The sequence below is a fragment of the Tamandua tetradactyla genome, chromosome 9 (assembly GCF_023851605.1).
Source record: "Tamandua tetradactyla isolate mTamTet1 chromosome 9, mTamTet1.pri, whole genome shotgun sequence".
Lineage (NCBI taxonomy): Eukaryota > Metazoa > Chordata > Mammalia > Pilosa > Myrmecophagidae > Tamandua > Tamandua tetradactyla.
The window spans coordinates 13,628,242-13,649,361 of record NC_135335.1 but is presented as its reverse complement, the minus strand read 5'-3'; the positions used below and the strand labels follow the sequence as shown (position 1 = coordinate 13,649,361).

At 55.3% G+C, this 21,120-nt stretch overlaps 1 protein-coding gene and 1 long non-coding RNA gene across 3 annotated transcripts; one reads left to right on the top strand and one right to left on the bottom strand.

Annotated features, from left to right (window-relative positions):
* Nucleotides 1-3,928: 3,928 nt before the first annotated feature.
* On the bottom strand, nucleotides 3,929-4,971 carry LOC143645880 (uncharacterized). The gene is made up of 3 exons (XR_013157204.1): nucleotides 4,701-4,971; nucleotides 4,274-4,538; nucleotides 3,929-4,123 (listed from the first exon to the last, which is right to left on the bottom strand). It is a non-coding gene; the product is annotated as an uncharacterized LOC143645880 (long non-coding RNA).
* Nucleotides 4,972-5,041: 70 nt separating this feature from the next.
* SAXO4 (stabilizer of axonemal microtubules 4) lies at nucleotides 5,042-13,714 on the top strand. Of its 2 annotated transcripts, none has more exons than XM_077114989.1 (14): nucleotides 5,042-5,166; nucleotides 5,738-5,876; nucleotides 6,253-6,370; nucleotides 6,634-6,787; nucleotides 7,686-7,814; nucleotides 8,844-8,907; nucleotides 9,367-9,461; nucleotides 9,902-9,961; nucleotides 10,099-10,185; nucleotides 10,522-10,635; nucleotides 10,740-10,834; nucleotides 12,901-13,065; nucleotides 13,331-13,412; nucleotides 13,608-13,714. In XM_077114989.1, the coding sequence occupies exons 2-13, from the start codon at nucleotides 5,768-5,770 to the stop codon at nucleotides 13,398-13,400; spliced, it is 1,260 nt and encodes a 419-aa protein (XP_076971104.1). In that variant the 5' UTR covers nucleotides 5,042-5,166; nucleotides 5,738-5,767; the 3' UTR covers nucleotides 13,401-13,412; nucleotides 13,608-13,714. The 2 variants fall into 2 exon arrangements, with proteins under 2 accessions (XP_076971104.1, XP_076971103.1); XM_077114988.1 differs by having other exon boundaries at nucleotides 9,367-9,479.
* Nucleotides 13,715-21,120: the final 7,406 nt, after the last annotated feature.

Sequence of the window (21,120 nt, the reverse complement as noted above, 5' to 3'; positions counted from 1 at the left end):
GTTCCGAGAAAGAACCGCTGGGTGCCGCCACACAGCAAAAAAACACAGGCCACGGGGAGGCCCGCCCAGCTGCCTAGGGGAACGTGAGCCCGCCGGGTCACCGAATTTCTGCAAGTCTTTCGTTAGCTTAGGGGCCAGGCGCGCCTCTGCAGCCATAAGTTTCCCTCACAGCCCTAAGGAAAGATTTCGCACCTTTCTGAACACCCTCTCCCCCCCACCCCCACTCCAGCAAATGCTAAAAGGAAAACCTGGCTGCAGCGTCCCCCTCCCCGGAGGTTTCTTTCCCTGGTGAGCCCTCCTGTTCACACCCCGTGCTGCAGCAGCAGGAAACCATCCCAACTCTAGCATGGGGGCACTTCCCCACCTCTGCCCCTGCGGGGCGTCTTCCACCTGGTGTGCCCCCCACCCCACCCCCAGCCTTGTGCAATGCCCCCACCTGCCCAGGGACACTTTGCAGAAGGCATTTCACCCAGCATCCCTGCAGCTTCCAGGTAGAGAAACACCTTCCTTGAGGTGAAGCCCAGAGTTACACGGGTAGCCAGGAGCAGAAGCCGGTTCTTTTACTTTTTATTTTTGTCTTGAGATATTTGCATGCACATACACTCCATCCACATTATGCAATCAGTGGCTCACACTATCATCACATAGTTGTGTATTCATCACCGTGATCATTTTTACAACATTTCCATCACTCTAGAAAAAGAAATAAAAAGACAAAAGAAAAATCCCATACATCCTGTACTCCTGCCCCCTCCCTCTCATTGACCACTGTTGTGGCAATCTACCCAATTTTTTTAACCCCTTATCCCTCCCTCCATTATTTATTTATTTATTGTCCTTATTTTTATTTTCTCATCTGTCCATATCCTGGATAAAGGGAGCATCAGCCACAAGGTTTTCACAATTCCCGGTCACACTGTGAAAGCTGTATGGGTATACAATTGTCTTCAAGAATCAAGGCTAGGACGGGCCACGGTGGCTCAGCAGGCAAGAACGCTCGCCTGCCATGCCAGAGGACTCGGGTTCGATTCCGGGTGCCTGCCCATGGAAAACAAAAAAATAAAAAAAAAGGAATCAAGGATAATCCAGGGGTGAAGTCCTCCCTGGTGGTGATATGGGAGATGACTCCCAAGGATGAGCTTGACCCTGGCAGTGTGGGATCAACAATGCCATCCTGACCAAAAGGAGGAAAAGAACTTCAACTAAAAAGGTATCAGTGGCTGAGAGAGTTCGGAGGCAAGAGGCTACTCTGGAGGCCACTCTTATGGAAGCCTCAGTTAGACATTGCTACCCACCATAACTTGCCAAACCCCAGCCAAAACCATTCCTGCCAATCCTAAAGAACACCTAGGGCGTTATGTAAGATTCTACAAAGATTCCATGGAGTAGGGTAACTTTCCAGAAACCTGGGTCCCTGAACCAGATAAGATCTGAACTGCAGAGGGCCCAGCCTCTCCAGAACATCAACTAGTTCCATCCCCCTACCCCATATTATCAACAGCCCCTTCCAACATGAAAAAGTTAGAATGGGCATAGCCCAAATACCCCTAAAGAGTGGGGGAAAGATCAAAGATGATGGTGGACTTATATAGAGAAGGTAGGGTTTAACAAATGAGTATGAGTGCTGAATCATTATACTGATATTTCTTTTAGTCTCTGGTACCTTAGAACAGCCAGAAGTAAAAACCTGAAACTGTAGCCCATACCAAGCTCTGAAATCTATTCTTCAACTAATTGTTGTGATGTACTATGAAATTTATTGCCTTTTTGTATATATGTTGTTTATCACAGAAAAAAAAAAGGAGTATAACGGAGAAGATAAGATTTAACAAATGAGTATGACTGCTGAATCATTATATTGATATTTCTTTTGCTCTCCAGTGTCATGGAGCAACTAAAAGAAAAACCGAAAAATCGTGGAAATGTAACCCATACCAAACTTTAAAATCTGTTGTATAACTACTTGTTAAAATGTACTTGGAAATTTATTGCTTTTTTTGTATACATATTTCACAATAAAAAAAATTTTTTTAAAAAAGAATCAAATCTACTGGAATACTGTTCAGCAGTTTCAGGTAATTCCCTCAGCCACTCCAATACACCATAAACTAGAAAGGGATATCTATTTTATATAATGTGTACGAATAACCTCCAGGTTAACCTCTCAACTCTGTTTGAAATCTCTCAGCCACTGAAACTTTATTTTGTCTAATTTCTCTCTTCCCCCTTTTGGTCAATAAGGCTTTCTCAATCCCACGATGCCGGGTTCCGGCTTATCCCAGAAGTCCTGTCCCACGTTGGCAGGGAAATTTACATACCTGGGAATCATGTCCCATGTAGAGGGGAGGGCAGTGAGTTCACCTGCCGAGTTGGCCTAGAGAGAGAGGTCACATCTGAGCAACAGAAGAGGTTCTCTGGGGGTGACTCTTAGACATAATTTTAAGTAGGCTTAGCTTCTCCTTTGCAGGAATAGGTTTCCTAGGGGTGAATCCCAAGATCAAGGGCTCAGCCTATTGAATTGGTTGTCCCCACTGCTCGTGAGAATATCAGGAATTCCTCAGCTTGGGAAGTTCAGTATTTCCTCATTTCTTCCTGGTCCCCCAAGGGGACTTTGCAAATAATTTCTTATTCTCTGCCAAAAATTACTCTGGGATATATTGGGGCATCACACTAACCTGTACAAACCAACAAGATCTCATGCCCTAGTCAAGATTCCATATAATTTTAGTGTCTGAATAAACTGACCATGCGAGATAAATTAGATAATGCACTACCAAAAATATAAATTCTGCACCAAGTAAACATCTCTTCCTTTGGTCTCACACAGAAGTTGAAGTTTTAAAATATAGACTCTATCATCTTTTACCCTGTATTCTAACTTACCTTAGTCCTATCCAGATCAGTTTCATTCATATCTCGAGTTGAAGTCTGGTCACTTTTGCAACTTTTTAAACAGTTGCTGTATAGGGCAATGTTGACTTTCATACCTTCAGAGTTCTAACTCTGAGTCTCAGGTGTCACACAAATACCTGAAGTTCCAGGTATATGCAAATAGTTCAGCATCTCAGAATTTACCCCCAACAGGCACCCCTCCCCAGGGCTTTTCCCTGACCCATAGATGGCACTTACCATGTGCTGGGAGCTGGGCTGAGGGGCTTATATGTACCACAGCTCCACAGGAAGGTAGCATGACCACCCCGTTTTCCAGATGGGGAAACTGAGGCACCAGTAGCATGGACAAGGTCTTATAGCTACTAAGTGGCAGAGCCAGGGCCCATGCCAGCTGGCTGCAGATTCAGAGCTCTTGGTTGTAACCACGTCTCTCTCTAGCAATGCACTGAGGAGGGCCACCCTCTCCCTTGGCTTGGGTAGGCACCCACCTGTGACCATCTCACCCTCCCTTGTGTTTTCTGGGTGGAGGACATGTGAGCCTGCCTCACCATACCGGGAGCCAGCCCTCACTGGAGGGCAGGGCTGGACACGTTCACGGCTGCGTCCTTGCAGCCTCTGGTCCTGAACAGGACTGCCTCTGCTTAGGGTGGGTCCCTGCCGCCCCTCTGCTTGCTCGGTATTCCCCCACTGGGACCTGAGCCCTCAGAACCCAGGGCCTCTCTGTAAAGGGTGCAGGGGTCAGATGTGACCACAAGCCACCCAGCAAGCCTGCTCACTGCAGGGTGAGCACTGCAAAGCCATCTGGTGGCACTCTGCCAATGGCCTCCCCTCACCCCCCCCCCCCCCCCCCGCTCCTTCCCCCTAGGAGCTGGACCGTGCTGGAGCCAGCGCACATCGGCCCAGGAGAGCTGAAGTTGAAGTTTTCAGGAAATTTGCAGGCCAGTTGTTACATGCAGCCAATATTACAAATTCCATTACAGACACTTACAATGCAATCAATTAAATTACAAAGAAAGGCAAAAACTCAGAACTCGTCACGTCCGGATGATTTTTCTACGCGTCGCTCTTATTTATGCTCTTAAGATTACTTCTGCCTAAATGCTTCTGTTTGGTGGTGACTGTCACAGCGGTGGGTTCCTCCCCCCGAACTCCCTGCTCGGTGACATTGTGTGGGTAACTTGAAATCAGCCTTCACGGGAGGGTTCACACCACGGAGGCTGGCAGGTGCACCCTAAACCCAGATGTGAAGCATCTACAAGCCGGAAGGCCAATGTGGTGGTGGGGTGGGGTGGGGCAGAGGGGGACCCAGGAGGGGCCCTGCACAGTGGCGTCCAGCTCTCTCTGCCTCTACCCACCCTTTGCCCCCCAACTTCATGCTTACCGTCTGCCAAATGAGGCAAAGGATCTCAGCTTTTCGCCAGGGAGCATTTCCTATCTGCCGGGGGCCCGATGGCCACTCTCATTAAATTCTCCAGCAGCCCGTGGAGGCGGGAGCAGCTCCCTCCCCCGGCTGGGGAGGAGAGAAGAATTGTGGGCTTGGAGAGGCTAAGCACCCCATCGGGGGTGACAGATCTCGGGGTTGGCGCTGCTCTCCACAGCTGTGCTTCATTGGCTCAAGAATAATCGTACCCTGTTCACAGGTGGTTCTGGGGCGTGCAGGAGTCAATGAGAAAAAGTGAGCCGCACAGATTTGGCTCTGGGCGAACCTAGTAAAATGCTAATTTACTAAGAGGCAGAAGAGGGTGAGGGTGGGGTGGGCTGCACCCACGCCCTGAATCCTAACTCCGCGGCTCTCTCGGACCAGTCACCTCGCTTGGCTCGTCCAAGCCTCAATTTCCCCCCGTGAAAACAAGGGGTTGATCATAGCTTCCTAGGCAGAGCGGCTCAGAGGGCTGGGGGTGGTGAGGGAGGTAAAGGGCCCGGCGAGAAGCGGGCACTGGATGAATGCGAGGGCTTGTCTTTTATTTCATGTCACTCGCTAACGGCAACGCTTCGGGCTCTGTCGAGGAAGGCTGGGCACGTGGGGGTGGGGGGCCGTAGGGGGGCCCCCATCCCTCCCCATCCCACCCCCCCCCACGCCCGATCCTGGTCAGGTCAGCCCCTCTGAGGGCTCTGCCCCCACCCGCCCACCAAGAGGCGTGGGGACGCCGTTGCTAGGCGCCGGTTGCTAGGCAACGTACTGTTTCTCCAGGCTGGGCCACCTCCCGCTTCTCTGGAGCAGCTCCTGCCTCCTGCCGCCTCTGGCTGGGACCTCAGAGCCACTGTGGAGGGCAGGTGAGGGTGGAGCCCGTGCGATTGGGCCCCGGGAGAGTGGGGCGGACTTCCAGGGGGAGGCAGAGAAGGCAGAGGGAGCTGAGGGGCAGACAAAGGGGATGGGGGGGTTGGGGTTGGGGTTGGGGTTTTAGGGGTAGGGTGGGGGGCGTGGCCAAAAGTTCTCCGGTCATTCATTTCCCAAGAGGAGGGCATGTGGTAGTTAAAACTGGGGGGCGCAGGAGTCAGATATCCTGGGTTCGATTCCTGGGTTCACCCCTTCCTGGGAGCAGATTCTTAATTCCATGGAGCCTCGTTTCCCCCAGCTGTAAACGGGGGATAGGGAGAATTACCACGCAGGGGCGGGGCGGGTGAAATGAAACACAAGTCAACCCGAGGTGAGTGGTGACGATTGTCTGCTCTTTCCTGGCCTCAGACGGGAGGGTGGGAAGAGAGGCAACCCCCCCTCCGGGAGGAGGGACGACCACCCTGGGGGTTGATTGTCACCTCTGGGGTGGCCACAGGCAGGGTTTGGGACAGGTCAGAGGCCCCCTGGGCTGCTGGGCTGACCAGGCTCTTTGTGCTTCCTTCCTAGGCCCCCCTGGGCCCCAAGCCCTTCAGCATCATGATGGGGAAACTTCCCCTGGGGATCGTCTCCCCTTATGTGAAGATGAGCTCAGGGGGCTGCACGGACCCCCTGAAATTCTACGCCACCAGCTATTGCACGGCCTATGGTGAGGACGCCTTTGTTTGGGGTCCCCTTCCAGGACACTGAAGAGGGGCAGCCCCGCTGGTTCCTGAGCCCCCCTCCGGCCGGAGAGCATGCCCACAACCATATCGGCAGGCTGGCACCCCCTCCCCCCAACGCTGCCCCCTCCTCTGATGCTGTCGGTGGGATTCTTGGGATTCTGTCTCGGTGACTTCGTCCCCATTGTGTCGACACCACCTCCTGCTGTCACAGTCCCAAGAGACCAGTTTCTGTTCCAGGCCCTGTCCACCCACTCCTGCTCATGGACCCCTGGGCTCCTCGGGGGCTTCCCCAGCTGGGAAGCCCTGCTCTTTCCTGACCCAGCACCGTGACCCGTGGCCTCCCCGTTTACTCCCTGGCAGGTCGGGAGGAGTTCAGGCCCCGAACGGGCAACCACGTAGGCACAGGCTACAAATCCAATTACCGGCCCATGGTCTCCTACCAAGCCAATCTGGACGCTCTGGACAACCCAGCTATGGGGTACGGTCTGTACAACTTCCTCCTCCTCGGCCGCCACCAACTAGGACTTAACTCTTAGGGACATCAGAGCTCATCAGACCCACTCCAGGCCCCGCGGATGGGAAGCTGAGTTTTGCCCGACCTGGGGCTGGGACCCTGAAGCTTCTGCAGGGGGGGTTTGAGGGAGGTAGGAGAAACTCCCAGGGGGTCAAGCAGTGTAGCCCCCAACGGCACAGGCGGGTGGCTCTGGTGGGTCCTAGCTCCTGCTCCTGCCCCACCTTCAGGGAGCAAGTCCGGGACAACTTCCAGACAGTGACCGATCAGAGTTACTGCCCGCTGGAGGTGCCCGATGGCCGGAGCCCACTGCCCTGGAACATGCACCGGACAGGTTCTGGCTACACACGGGAGAAGGCCAGTGTGGGTCCCCTCACCAAGGAGGTCAGTGCTGGAGCAGGGCCAGGGGAGAGGGGGGCAGCCCTAGGATGGGAGAGGGGAGAGGTGGGAATCCCTCCAGCAGGCTGGGACTGCACTCTCAGCGCGTGGGCAGGGCTGAGATGTCTGGGCACAGTGTGGGGTGGGGTGGGGGGGATGGGGGGGTCCACTCACCTTTATCACCTTCATCCCTGTCCCCGTCCCCAGCCCCACCACTTCCTCCCACTCCCCTCTGCGTCTCTGAGCCCATATCTCTGTCGCCGCCACCATTGACCCATCACTATTGTCACACTTTTGTCCGTATCATCCCCATCTTCTTCATTTCTAGCATCAATATTGCCATCATCTTTAGCATTTGTATTGTCATCATCACTGACATAATGGAGACTCATTCATTCATTCATTCATTCAACCAATATATCCTGAACATCTCTCTATATTTGAAGGCAATAAGTGCTGGGAGAAAATTACAACAGGGAAGAAGTAAGGGGTGCAGCAGGGGTGAGGAGACCGTAACTGCCGATCAGGAGGGTCAGGAAAGAGCTTGCTACAGTGACATTTGACAGATTTGAGGGAGGTCTGCAGCTTTCCGGAGGAAGCATGTTCCACGCCATTGGAAACAACAAATGCAAAGGCCCTGAGGCGGGGACATGATGAGAGACAGCGAGTAAGAGGGTGGCTGGAGGGGCGTGGGGAGCCCCTGCCAATCTGTGTCAGGCTGTGGGGGTTCTGACCGCGATGGGGGCACCGCAGGCTCTGAGCCAAGGAGGGGCGTGACCTGACTTCATTGAAAAGGGGCCCCTGCAGCTGTGGGGAAGAGTCTCTGGAGCAGAACCTGAGTGAGGAGGTAACTGCAATCCTGTTGCCTGGTCCTGGAGATTCACGGGCTATTCCCTTCTCCTAGGTCAGGAAGGTCCATTTCGATACCCGGGACTATGGAGCACAGGGCATCGTGGGGCTGGAGCCCGAGGACGTGCCCCTGCTGCGCCAGCAGCAGGCCAAGGGCTCGCCGGAGTGGGAGAATGGCCAGCATGTGAGTGGGGTGGGGCCCGGCTGGCCGAGGGCTGTGGGGCCGGGCATGGGGGCGGGATCCCCCTCCTTCTCCCTCCTCGAGCCTGGGTAGACACATGCTCACTTAAGAAGCTGATGTTGTGTGGGTTCAGGACACCAGTAAAGCTGGGGAGGGTGAAGGATCTGATATTTACAAAACAGCTTTGCCATATCACAGTCATCCTTTCTCAGTGAGATTTGGAAATGTAAACTGCCATGCATATCTCGAACAATAGTTCCAAATTGCTGTGACAACTAACGGCCCGGCTATGTGGACGGGTATCTTAGGTGCAAGTTGTAAAACAAAATATCTGTGCTCTGGGTGCATGGGCGGTTCAGTGGTAAAATGCTAGCCTCCCATGTGGGAGACCTGGGTTCGATTCCCGGACTATGCACCCCCCCAAAATATATATATATATATCCATGTTCTGTTTGGTTAACAAAAGTATATCAGAAACCCTTTCATGCAAGCCGAATTCAAGTTGTTGTTTATAAAAAATGAAACAAAATGATAATAAGAGAAAATTACCTCCCTGAAGAGGTAGAGAATAGCAGTGTTTATGGATATTACATATAAACGATTCAATTCTTTGAAAACAAAACAAAGCAAAACAAACCACAGCATCCAAGGGCTTGCCCTGGGCCCCTTGTATGTATTTTGTGATTTAACACCCAAGCCTTCTGCTCTCCCTTGTGCCATCCTGGCACCCCGAGAGCCCAGGGTCTCTCTCCTCTCATTTAAGTCTGGGTCCTGGGGACTCTGGGTCCCCTCGCTCCTTCCTAGGAGCCCGGGGTGGTAAGTACCTGAGGGCTCATTGTTGCAAGGGAACCTGCCAGCTGATGGTGGGGTTTCTGGCACTGCGATGCCCCGTCCCAGCGATGGCAGCGCTGCTGCACTGGGTCTTGCTTCTCAGAACACCCCACTAGGTCTGCTCAAGGCAGCTCAGAGCTCAGACCACGAAAAGCCATCACCCCAACCCGTGTCCCCTTTACTCTGTGCCTCTGGTTCCAGGGCCCTCGTTTCATGTCCTCTGAGTACAATTCCAAGTACCTCAACGAGCCGTCAAACCAGCCAGGTAGGCTCACCTAGAGCTCCTAACCATCTCCCTTGCCCCATCTCTTCCCTCTTGAGCCCTAAGAGAGACCTTCAGGGGGTCCTGGAGCGAGAAAAAAGAAGGATGTGTGGGTGGTTTGGGGGAACAGTCTCCCCCAGGATGACGTTGGTGCCTCAGTCCTGCCACCCCCCCTCCACCCTTCACCCCCCCAAAAAAGAAGGACTTGGCTTGCTTTGCAGGCTGCTTGGGCTTGGCCACAGCCAGCTCCTGGCCTGCCACCTCCACCTTTCCTTCACTTGCCTCTCTTGTTCTCTGGCCTGGCTTCTGGAGTCCTTGCCCTGGGAACACAATCCTGGGGGGGTCAGGTCTCCAGATCTCCAGTTGAGCCCCCCTCCCCACCTGCCTGCAGACTTAGTCCCTGGAGGCCATGTGGCCGGGGCCAGAAGGCCTGGGGGCTGCACCAGGCGCTCTCTTTTTCAGATCTGCTGCAGAAGAAATCAATCGGCGCTAAGGAGGGGACGGGCTTCACCGAAGGGTCTGCCAAGAACCCCACTGTCTTCCAGCTACCCTCCCAGGTTCTCCCTGGGGACCCCGTAAGTCAGGCTGGGCCCCACCAGCTTGCAGGAGATACTCCACTCTAGGGTTTCTGGCTTTAAAAAAAAAAGAAAGTGAGCCGGGGAACCTTTTGTTCCAACACAAGATGAAAGAGCAGCTGTTCTGGGTAAAAAAATCTCCCCATTTTACAGCTGAGAAGAGTGAAGCCTGAAGAGGAGAAGGGGTCTGGAGAAGGTCCCTCAGGGTTCAGACAAGAGCCCCGATCTGCTGGTTCCCATTTAGAGTCACGCCTTCTGCTCTTGGCTCCCAAACTCGGCTCTTCTCAGTTACCTCAATTGCACCCATTTGTGCTGGGGGCAGCCGCGGTGGGGAGGGCCTAGAGGCAGGGTGGAGGGCAAGAGGCTTGTCCTGCCAAGCTGCCTCGGCTGGGCTAAGGTTCCTCTCTGGGCCTCTTTTCCAGACCCTTCTCCCGGGCAGGAGTGTCACCAAGTCGGATTTCCTTCCCACGGCCCACTTTCATGTAAGCTGGGGCTGAGCTGGAGGCGGGAGCAGGGGGCAGAGACCTGCAGTGGGTGGCAGGGGTGGGGTGGGGAGAGGTGGGGTTTGGGTTCCTCCCGTAGGGGCAGTTTGCACATTACTTTGCTCTTCTCCCTCCAGGGAGATGAGTTCCTGCCTGGGCTGACCCGGGGGTCCGAGCGGGAGACTGGTTTCAGCCGGGGAAATGAAAGGACCCTGGCCCCCAGGGTGAGTGGTTCAGAGAAGAGAATGCTCCAAGAGGAGCAGTCAGGGTGGCCCTCCACCAGCACCTAAGGGTGGGGAGAAGGAGGGTGCTTGGAGATGCCCCGGGGTGGAAGCGGGGGGAGGGCTTCCCAGGTAGAGGGATAAAGACCCAGAGCTGGGAGGTGAAGGGTGAGCTCTGAACCGGTGCATCAGGCTGGGGAGAAGGAAGAATGGCTAGGGAGAGTGAGGCTGGAGCACCCCGGGGCTGCACCAGCCTCTGCCCTCCCTCCCTCCCTCCATCCATCCTTGCTACACCCACCCCTGGCCAGCCCTGCCACCCTGCCTCCATCCCCCCTGCAGGTACCCCCTCCCTGCTCAGAACCCAGCAGCATGAAACCCTGGCAATTCCAGGCACCCCAGAGGGTGCAGCAGACAAACGTGGCCCTGCTTGGCCAGGAGACTGTGGGGGACAAGGTGAGACCTGGTGCACTCAACCCCCCACCCCCACCCCCACGCCCCTAAGCGTCCCTCCTTCTGGTCTGACGTCCCACCCCCCACCCCCCACCCTTCTTCTGCAGAAGCCCACAGGGTTCACCCTTAACAACCCCAGCTACGTCCGGAGCCCCTATGACCCTGACATGGATAACCGGTACCTGACCACCTACAACCAAAGGTGAACCCCTCCTTCCCTGCCCAAGTCTGGGGGTGCAAAGTTGGCACCCATTTCACAGATGGGGAGACTGAGGCTGGGCCGAACACAATGAGCTCACAGCCTTGGCGGAGAAGATCAACAATGTCCCAGCATGGTTTCTCCAAATGCAGACCCTGACCCAAGGATGAGCATGCAGGCAGCTTATTGGGGGTGTGGAGGAGTAGGGAAGTGGAAAGGAGAAGGGAAAACAGGCAATAACGGGTGCGTAAATAAGCCAGATATCCCATGGGGAGACTCCCCAAAGCAGTGCAAAATGTCCAACTTGGAATTATCATTGGTTAAAGACTGTCCCCAGGAGTGACATTAAGTCCCGGGTACCTCCTTGCTCAGGCAACCCAAGAGTAGCCCCCCAACAGAGCTGCAATGTGGACTATTGGCGGTCAGTCTATGGGGCTTGGGAAGAACAGGGGGTCTGAATGGGGCAAAGAAATGCATCTACTGACATACCACGTCCTGTCCACAGTAGATGGGCACGGTGCTGTCTCTAAAGGTGATGTAGTTTGCTGACTGCCGGAATGCAACACACCAGAGATGAATTAGCTTTCAATAAAAGGGGATTTATTTAGTTAAGGTATAGTTCTTCAGAGAAAAGGCAGCTAACTTTCCACTGAGGGTCTTTCTTACGTGGGAAGGCACAGGGTGATCTCTGCTGGCCTTCTCTCCAGGCCTCTGGGTTCCAACAACTTTCCCCAGGGTGGTTCCTTTCTGCATCTCCAAAGGTCACTGGCTGGTGGACTCTGCTTCACGTGGCTATGTCGCTCTGCTCTGCTCTCTCTCAGATCTCTCATTCTCCAAAATGTTTCCTCTTTTATAGGACTTCAGAAAGTAATCAAGACCCACCCCTATGGGTGGAGACACATTTCCCCCAATCCAGCTTAACAACCACTCTTGATCAGTTTACATCTCCAGGGAGATGATCTAATTACAGATTCAAGCATACAGTATTGAATAGGAATTATTCTGCCTTTACGGAATGGGATTTAGATTAAAACATGGCTTTTCTAGGGGGCATACATCCTTTCAAATCAGCACAAAAGGTCAGCTCTGTGTGGTGGGAGCCCTGGGCAAAGGATGAGTGTCCTGTGTATCAGGGAGGGCTTCCAGGAGGAGGTGGCCTTAGAGCCACAGGCAAGGACCACGGGGCTAGGAATGGGTGGGGGAAGGCATTACAGGATAAGGATAGAGTAAGCATAATTCTTAGGAGGGAAAAAGCCTCTGAGCTGGGAAACCCAAACCTCCATTCACAGGGCAGGATGGAGAGGGAGTCATCTCTCTCCATCCTGCCCCCAAATCTCCAATTCCACATGCCTACAAGATGCTCCACCCCCACCCCATCTAACCAGACTCCCTCTCTAGATCCTGCCCAACTCAAGAAATCCTCCCCTGATCCCATCTCTGCTGTAGGATGCCCCATGGAATGCATCCATCAAGCAGATTTTAACTGATGGGGTCCTCACCTCCCCCCACACACACCCTCAGATGCCCCCAGGCCAGGAAGAGAGGTGACACTTTACCATCTAATGTGCCATCTCTGGGTCGGGATGCTGGGGGCAGGGTAGGGCGCAAAGGGCACTCAGCTCAGGGGGAGGGGGAGGAGCCCAGCCGAGTGGGCCTGAGTTTAGACAGTGCTGGGAACAGAAGGGGGGAAAAGGCCAGCAGCCTGGGGAGCCACGATTCCCTCTGGGGACAGGCTACAGGGTCAGCAGAGGTCCAGGGCAAAGGGGGTGCTGTGCTAGAGAGTCCCTGGAAGATTTCAACCCGGGGGGGGGGAGTGTGTGGGGGGTGGCACACACTTTGAAATCCCTCCTGGGAGTGAGGGATTGGCAAGAGTGAGGACAGGGACAGGGAGCCGTGGTGGAACAGCTTCCACCTGCGGCAACAGCGGCGACTGTCCCAGCGCAGGGCAGGGCGAGTGGCGATGCATTAGAAGGGGTGAGGTAGGCCCAGGGCAGGCTGTGGGGACCGGATGACCGTGAGCCTGAGTGCCCCTCCCCCGTGGCAACACCCCACCCCCTCCCCCATTCCAGGTACTTCGAGAACATTCCCAAGGGCCTGGACCGGGAGGGCTGGACTCGAGGGGGCATCCAGCCCCAGAAGCCGGGGGGCTACGCCCTCAACCAGCCGGTCACCCGCGTGGAGGCCACCCCCAGCCCCGTGGAGAACCTGCGGCATCTGCACCCCCACGTGGGAAGGTGGCGCCTCCCTCCTCCAGCGTGGGGGGTGGGGGTGGGGGACCCAAAGAGGAATGGACTGTGGTTCTGCCTCCTCTCTGCTCAATTTGGTTCCACAAAAATTTTATTTGTACTGTCCATGGCCCAGCGTTGGCCAGCGAAGAAGGCTTGGGGCTTGGACCCCCGGGGCTGAGCACGGGCCGTGTGCGGGAGGGGCGGGCAGACCCTTTGAGGCCTGTTCCCACCCCCACCCCTCCCTCACTGGTGCCCCCCTGGTCCCCTGCAGGACCCTGACCTCAGCTGACCCCTTCTACCGAGACGCCCCACACAGCAACCGCTTCAATGCGCCCAGCTGAGCCCGAGGCTGGGTAAGGGGCCCGGGGACCCGCCCCCTGTAGCTGTCCCCAGGTGAGGGTGGCCCTGGGAGGGGGGCAACGCTGCATGCCCCAGGGCCCCAGCCTAGAGTGGGGGACAGGAGGTCAGAGGGCCTCCCAGGTGTGGGGGAGTGCACAGGGCCACCTGGGGGCCTCTCATCCTCATGGCCTCATCCCTGTGTCCCACAGGTTTTCCAACCCAACAGGACGGGAGCGGGCTACTTACTGTCCTCCACTCCCCACCTCAACGGGCACCCCCAAGCTACTTTCCTAACAAAATAAAGAGTAGCAAAGCAGAGAAACGTGTGTCGCTGTCAGGGGTGGCTAGGAGGTCATGGGGTGAGGGAAGGTGACTGTGTGGGTGAGAGGCATCAGGTACAGGGTTGAGGGGCGGCAGGCACAGGTGGAGGGGTGGCGGGTGCAGGTAGAAGCGTAGTGAAACAGGTGGAAGGGCAGTGGGTGCAGGGGTGAGGGGTGGTGGGTGCAGGCGAGTGGCACAGAGTGCAGGGGTGAGGGGCAATGAGTGCAGCGTGTAGGGGCATAGTGGGTGGCTAGGGCAGAGGTGAGGGGCAGTGGGTGCAGCATTGGAGTCCGAGAGGCCGGGTCTGAACCTGACTGTGGAACTGTGGACGAGGCTGTTCCCTCTGGAGCCACCATTTCCTTCCCTATATCTCTGCCCTGCTAAGACCTGTGTGGTCTGGAAAAGCACTTGGCCAAGTGGGAGGGGAGCCGGGCATGGTGGGCAGGGGGCCAGAGGGGTCGCAGATGTGGGCAGGGAGGGGGACTTGAGGGCCAGCCAACGCACTTCCCTGGGCCTCAGTCCCTGGTCTATAAAATGGGAGGAGAGGGGGTCAGGGCAGGGCTCTGGGGGTGCTGCTGGGTCTTACACCAGAAGGTTTGAAGAAGAGTCAAGGGCAGCAGGGCCAGAAAGAGTCACAGAGATCTCTCTGCAGAGAGAGATGGAGAGAGCTCAAAGGACACCGGGACATGGGGTGGGGTGGGGTGGGGCTGGTCCTCAAGTCTGGTGCCAACCCCTGCTCCAGCCGCAGCCAGAAGGGTGGGGCAGCCCCTTCCTGAGAACTAGTACAAGGCCCCCTCTCTCCCCATGTCCACCAACCTCCAAATGGACACCCCGTGAGGGCTCAGGCCCTCGTGAGCTAACTTATGTCTTGTGGGAAGGAAAAGGCATCCCTTCCTCCGAGGGCCCCAGTCCGCCAGGCAGAAGCCGGGCTGGCTCTCAGCGCCGCTGGTCACTTCAACCAGGGGCGTTTGTGCAGTGCACGGCTCTGCAACTGTACGCTGTGGTCCTGCTGGCACCAGCCCCCTTGTTTTTGTCAGTGAGAAACCTGGACCGAGGGCGGTGAGGAAGAGCAGAAGCCCCGGGCTGGGGGCGCTGCCTGCACCCGCAGCCCAGCCCGGCACGCAGAGGGGCAGCCTCAGCAGCCCCGCAGCTGCCCCTCTCTCCGCCTCCACCCCTGGTCCTCAGTGGGTGTGTGCGGGAGCCGCTCCGCCGGCCCTCAGCCAGGCTGGGGCTCCATGGGGGATGTGGGTGGCTCCAGCTGGTTCTAGCACTGGGGGACGGGGGTAGGGGACACGGCGTCTCTTGGCTGAAAACCCAGGCAGGCTCGGGACCCAGAGCCCCGCCGACTGTGGGGGGGAGGGAGACCCTTGGCTGCTCCGTGGACCCAGGATTAGGGGTGAGTCACCAAACCGGAGATGCCAGGCTGGACCCCAGGGATGTTTTGGCCATTGTGAGGAGAGGGTGTTGGAGGGGGGGATCCACCAGCCCCTACCCCCCCCCCACACACATGCACACACTGTCAACACAAAAGCACACAAATTCAGACCCCTTGGAGACACGCACATACAAACACACGTATAGGCACATAAATACCAAAAGCATATGTAGGCTCATTGACTCAACCACACTCTCAGAAACATAAGGAAATGGAAAACAATCGTGTATGCAAACACACGTTCGCACAAACACCCAAGACGCATGTACATGCAGTTGCACCAGGGGAGGGTGTGGGGTGTGGGGTGTGGTCGCAGGGCCGTGGGAACCAGCCGCACCCTCTCCCCATCGCCTCCCCCCACCCCCGGCCCGCTGTGCTGTGACTCGGCTTCGAGGATGTGTGAGCCGGGACCAGCCCTTGGGTTGATTCCTGAGCTGGAGCTTTCAACCCCACAAGGGCAGGGGGGCCAGGCAGCACCCCCTGTGCTCCGCCTGTCCCTCCCCCGCCCTTGCTCCCTGCTCCAATTCAGAGCAGGCTCCTGCAGTCCCTCCGCAGATGGTCCATCCAGGCCACTGTGTTTGGGTTCTGGGTTCGAGCCCAAGGGGTTGTGTGAGGACAAAGCAGCCCAGGGCAAGGGGTGGCAGGGAGAGGGGTGTGGTAGATTGAATGGGGTCCCCCACAAAGACTTGTTTTGGGCTTAATCCCCTAGTCCTGCAGCGATGGACTCATTAGTAAATAAGATCTCCAAAGATCCCTGTTAGGTGGGGCTAAATTGAATGAAGATGGGTCTTAATCCTATATCCCCTGAGTCCCCATAATGGGAGGGAATCCAGAGAGACAGATAACTGGGCAGGTGAAGCAGAAGCCACAGGTGGAAACCGAGGGGGACACGTCACGGACTGACGGAGGCAGAGACTGCCAGCAAGCTGCGCCCCAAAAGCTACAGACTCGGGAGAAGGCATGGCCTGTTGAGACCCCAAGTTTGGTACGCCAAGCCTCCAAAATGTGTGAGACAATAAATTCCTGTTGTTTTAAGCTGACTGCCTGCAGGATTTGTCATAGCGGCCCTGGCAGATGATGACAGGTGCCCAGGAGGGGCCAAGGCCAGGACCTCGGGGGCTCAGGCGCCCCTGCTGGACCTTCCCATCTCACAGCCCAGGAGACAGGTGGGCCAAGGGGCGGCGTGGGAGCTCCGAGCGGCCAAGGCCCGGTAGGGGATGAGTCAACACCAACCCACACTCAGTGTCCCCACCACTGCCCTCCAGGAAATGGAGTTATTAGACGGGCCAAGTGGCCAGCGGGGTGCACAGAGGAGACCAGGCTGGTGGGTAAGGACTGGCTCCAGACACTTGGCTAGAAAGGGGGACAATAAGTACAGCATCCCAGTGGAGAAAGCGGGCAGGTCAGATTTCAGGGGGCCATGAAAGCCAGGCTGCAAGCTAAGGAGCCCTTCTCTGACCTCTCCTGGACTATGAAGCTCGATGAGGGCAGAGGTCAGGTCTGCCTTGTTCGCAGCTGAGATTCCAAAGTCCACGACAGTGGCTGGCCCATGTGTAGGTGCTCAGTAAATGTTAAGATGACGGAAGGAAGGAAGGAATGAGCACTGCCTGCCAGCACTTGGCTTCACTGCCTCATCCATCCAGATGCCAAGATGTTGGCCATCTATGCTCCCTGGCACCTGTGCAGCCTTGCAGCTGAGAACTGCTGTGCCACCCCTCACTTTCCTGGTTGCCATGGCTGTGGCCCATCCCACCCCCCCCCCCCACCCCCAGGCTGCTCCATGACTTGCCACTCCCATCTCTCTACACCATACCCAGCCTCTGGTCAACCCCAACCAGGCACCCAGTGGAGTGGCCCAAGGGTCTCCACATCCTAACTTTGACTTAGGTGGGTTCTGAGACCAAGGAAGAGACAGGGTTGAGCCATCCTTCCTGCACCCCCAGGGTGGGAGGCGCAGGTGGCTGCTCAGGACACTGGAAACCCATGGAAGGGTCCATTCTGCTATGTGGTCTTTGCCATGACACTCTCCTATTCTGTCTGGCCAGGTGAGCATGGGATGGGAATGATGAGAATCCGGAAGAGGTGGGGAGCAGGAAGCCCCTTAGGGACTTCCCTGATAAGAGGAACAGGTGAGGCTGTGACAGTGCAGCCTCATTTATGCTTGGTGGCCCTGTCCCCTTGGCTGGCTTTGCCTTGGCCTCTGACCTGAACTCAGGCCAGTATCAGCCCAGCATCCTTTCCTCTCTTGGGCCAAGCAGTCTGCAGAAAGTGGCTGCCACCGGCATGAGTGGAGGAATTGTGCAGTCTGGGTTCAAATCCCAGCGCTGCCACAGCCCGAGGCTGCTGCCCGCCACCCTGCTGTGTGACCTGCAACAGGTCACCTAACCGTTCTGAGCTTCGGCTGACAGCAGCACCTACCTCGCGGTCGAACGAGATGATGCAGGTAGAGGGCTTACCATGCAAATAGGGGCTGCTTTGCTGCCAGAGCTGAGGAAATGGAGGCCCAGAGAAGCGTGGGGACTTAACCAGGGTCACATTGCAGACTGGCCTTTGCGTCCTCCTGCTCGGCTCCACAGAGGTCCCCTCAAGACCCTGCTCTGGGATTGCATGGTTGGTGATGAACCTGTACAGCATTAGACCAGGGCCTTGGCTGCACCTCCAGGGGGCCAGGCACACCCTGCTCCTAGGTCCAGCCTCTTCCAGGCCCTTTTTGGAAGCTTCCTACCTCCCCCATAGCCTGGCTTTGGGAATTCAGCCGAGTCACCCCTTCCAGCAAGCTTCCACCACAAGCATCCCGCCTCTCCCCGCGGATGTTTTTAGAAAACTTCCCGAGGTGTGCAGGGACGGTGATTAAGCTTTATGAAGGCCCCCACAGCCTGCCATGGGTTTTCATTTTTTTAGTGCAAACTTGGAGAGGCCTCTCTCCGGAGGAAGTCTGGGGACGCTGGTGGGTGCTGTGCTGATGGCGCGGGTGGGTGGGTGGGTGGGTGTGTGGGTGAGTGGGGGCCGTGGAAGGTTGATGGGGCAGCGACGTCGGGACTGACGTGGGGGCTGTGCCATCGCCCCACTTCTGACGCAGGCGGCTGTGTGCCAGGCGGCGGCCCGGCACGGCACGGGGGCAGCTGGTGCTGACAGGTGCCATCTGGCCTGGGTCACGTGATGACATGCTGAGCCGCCAGCCCGTGGGCTTGACAGCTGGTCAACTGGGGAAATCGGGCCCCCCCCCAGGGGCAAAGGCATCTGTCTGTGGGACCTGGAGGTCTGGGGTGGGGGCGGGAGGGGGTGTCTCAGGAAGCCGGAGGCCACAGGTCGCCAGGAGAATGTGTTTCACACATGCACACTGGCCATGTGAAACGCTGCATTGGTTCCCCAGTGACCTCTTTGACCAGCCAGAGGGTCACCCATCCTGCAGAACAGTTGGCCTGAACGACCAAATAATCAAGGACTGAGTCAGATCCAGGAAATGGTCTGGGGTGGGGGTGGGGTGGTCCCCACGATGCCCCTGGGGGTGGTGCCTCCTCACTTTCTCAAGACGCTGCTAAAAAACAGGGCTCTGCCGAGAAAGTTCTTTGAGTCATAAAACGTTACTCCTGCAAGAACCTTTGGGACAACCAAGTCACCCTGAGTCAGGGAGACGGAGCCACATGGCTTCCTGAGCACCTGCTTGGGTCTCTGCTCTGAACATGGGGCTCCTCCCCATATTCCATAACTGTGGGTCTTGGGCGGGACCTGAACTTCTTCAAGGAGAGTCAGGCATCAATGGCATTTGCAGCCAATGATAAGCACGAATCCTTTGATTCCTCTTGCTGGAAGGAGCATGTGTCTGTGTGTGCATGCATCTGTGGATGGGTTCAGAGGTCCCCAGGGAAGGAGCAGGACAGAGAGATTGAGTGAGACACTTGTCCAGGAAAGACTTTGTGAGCCTCTGGGCTCAAGCAGCCTGCCTGGGGCCCAGTGGCCAGGTGTGGACTTATGGTAGGTGGCCGTGCCAAAAGCAGGGGTCTCCTGGTGGGCTCTGGCACCAGGGCATGAGGCTGGCATTAAAGAACATGGGCAGACTTATTCCCTGAGCACATGTGAGGAGGCATCTCCCAGGGTGGAGACTCCAGGGAGCAACACTGGGGCGGGGGCCTGGGTAGGGGGCAGTGTGCTAATTTGAAAGCCATGCTTTAACCCTGATCCAATCTTGGGGGAGCAAGGTTTCTTTTCATCCTTACTCAATAGTGTAGGTTGGATCTTTTGATGAGATCATTTTCATGGAGATGTGACTCACCCAATTGTGGGTATTCACTTTTTGATTAGACAGAGTTGTGACTCCACCCATTCCAGGCGGGTCTTGACTAGTTTACTGGGATCCTTTAAAAGATGCTTTAGAAAAAGCATTTTGGAGAGAGCAAGAGAGCCACGAGAGGACAGAGCCACAAGAACCAGGGGAGCCCATGCAGCCGGAGACCTTTGGAGATGAAGAAGGAAAATGTCCCCGGGAAGCTTCACGAAGCAAGAAGCCTGGAGAGAAAGCTAGCAGACGTCAGCATGTTTACCATGTGCATTTCCATTTGAGACAGAAACCTTGAATTTCATCAGCCTTTCTTTTTTTTTTTAACTTCTTTTTTATTATACAGTATTACATGTATACAAAGCAGAGAAATAAAACAGCAATCGTTTTCAAAGCACTCTTCAACAAGTGGTTACAGGACAGATCCCAGAGTTTGTCACGGGCTACCATACGATCCTCTCATATTTTTCCTTTTAATTGCTCCAGAATATAGGAGGCTAGAGGGCTTAAATACTTTTTTTTATCATCATAATCGACTTTTTTCCTTCTTTTTTTTGTGAACAATAACACATGTATACAAAAAAACCAACAACTTTCAAAGCACAGCACCACAATTAATGGTAGAACATACTTCAGACTTTGATTGGGTTACAATTTCACAGTTTCAGGTTTTTTATTTCTAGCTGCTCTAAAATACTGGAGACTAAAAGAGATATCGATTCAATGATTCAGCATTCATATTCATTTAAGTCCTATCTTCTATGTATAACTCCACCATCACCTTTGATCTTTCCAATCTTTCCATACCTCTCTTTGGGGTTGTTTGGGCTATGGCAATTCTAAATTTTTGATATTGGAAGGGTCTGTTACTAATATGGAGTAGGGAGATGGAACTATCTGATGTTCTGGAGAGGCTGGGCTAGGTTTCAGGACTTACCTGGACCAGGGACCCATCTGGAGGGTGTAGGTTTCTGGAAAGTTACTCTAGTGCCTGGAACCCTTGTGGAATCTTATATATTGCCCTAGGTGTTTTTTAGGATTGGCTGGAATGGTTCTGGTTGGGGGTTGGCAGGTTATGATAGGTAGCAAGGTCTACCCAAAGCTTACATAAGAGCAACCTCCAGAGTAGCCTCTTGACTCTATTTGAACTCTCTCTGCCACTGATACTTTATTAATTACACTTCTTTACCCCTTTTTGGTCAGGATGGAATTGTTGATCCCATGGTGTCAGGTCTGGATTCATCCCAGGGAGTCCTCTCCCACGTTGCCAGGGAGACTTTCACCCCTGGATGTCATGTCCCACGTAGGGGAGAGGACAATGATTTCACTTGGAGAGTTGGGCTTGGAGAGATCATCAGCCTTTCTTGAGCGATGGTAACCTCTTGGTGATTCCTTAGTGACATTTTTATAGACTTGCTTTAATTGGGACGTTTTTGTAGCCTTAGAACTGGAAACTTGCAATTTATTAAATTCCCATTTTTTAAAAGCCGTTCTGTTTCTGGTGTGTTGCATTCAGGCAGCTAGCAAACTAGAACAGGCAGTGATCCCTTGGCGCCAGCGAGACGAAAATGATGTGATTCCCTGAGTAATAGTAATCACAGGCTGATGAAGGCCGACTAGGTGGGGTGGGGGTGGGGGGCAGAGTTCTTTGCAACGGAAGCCGACTCTGGGTGATTTAAGCAGAAAAGGT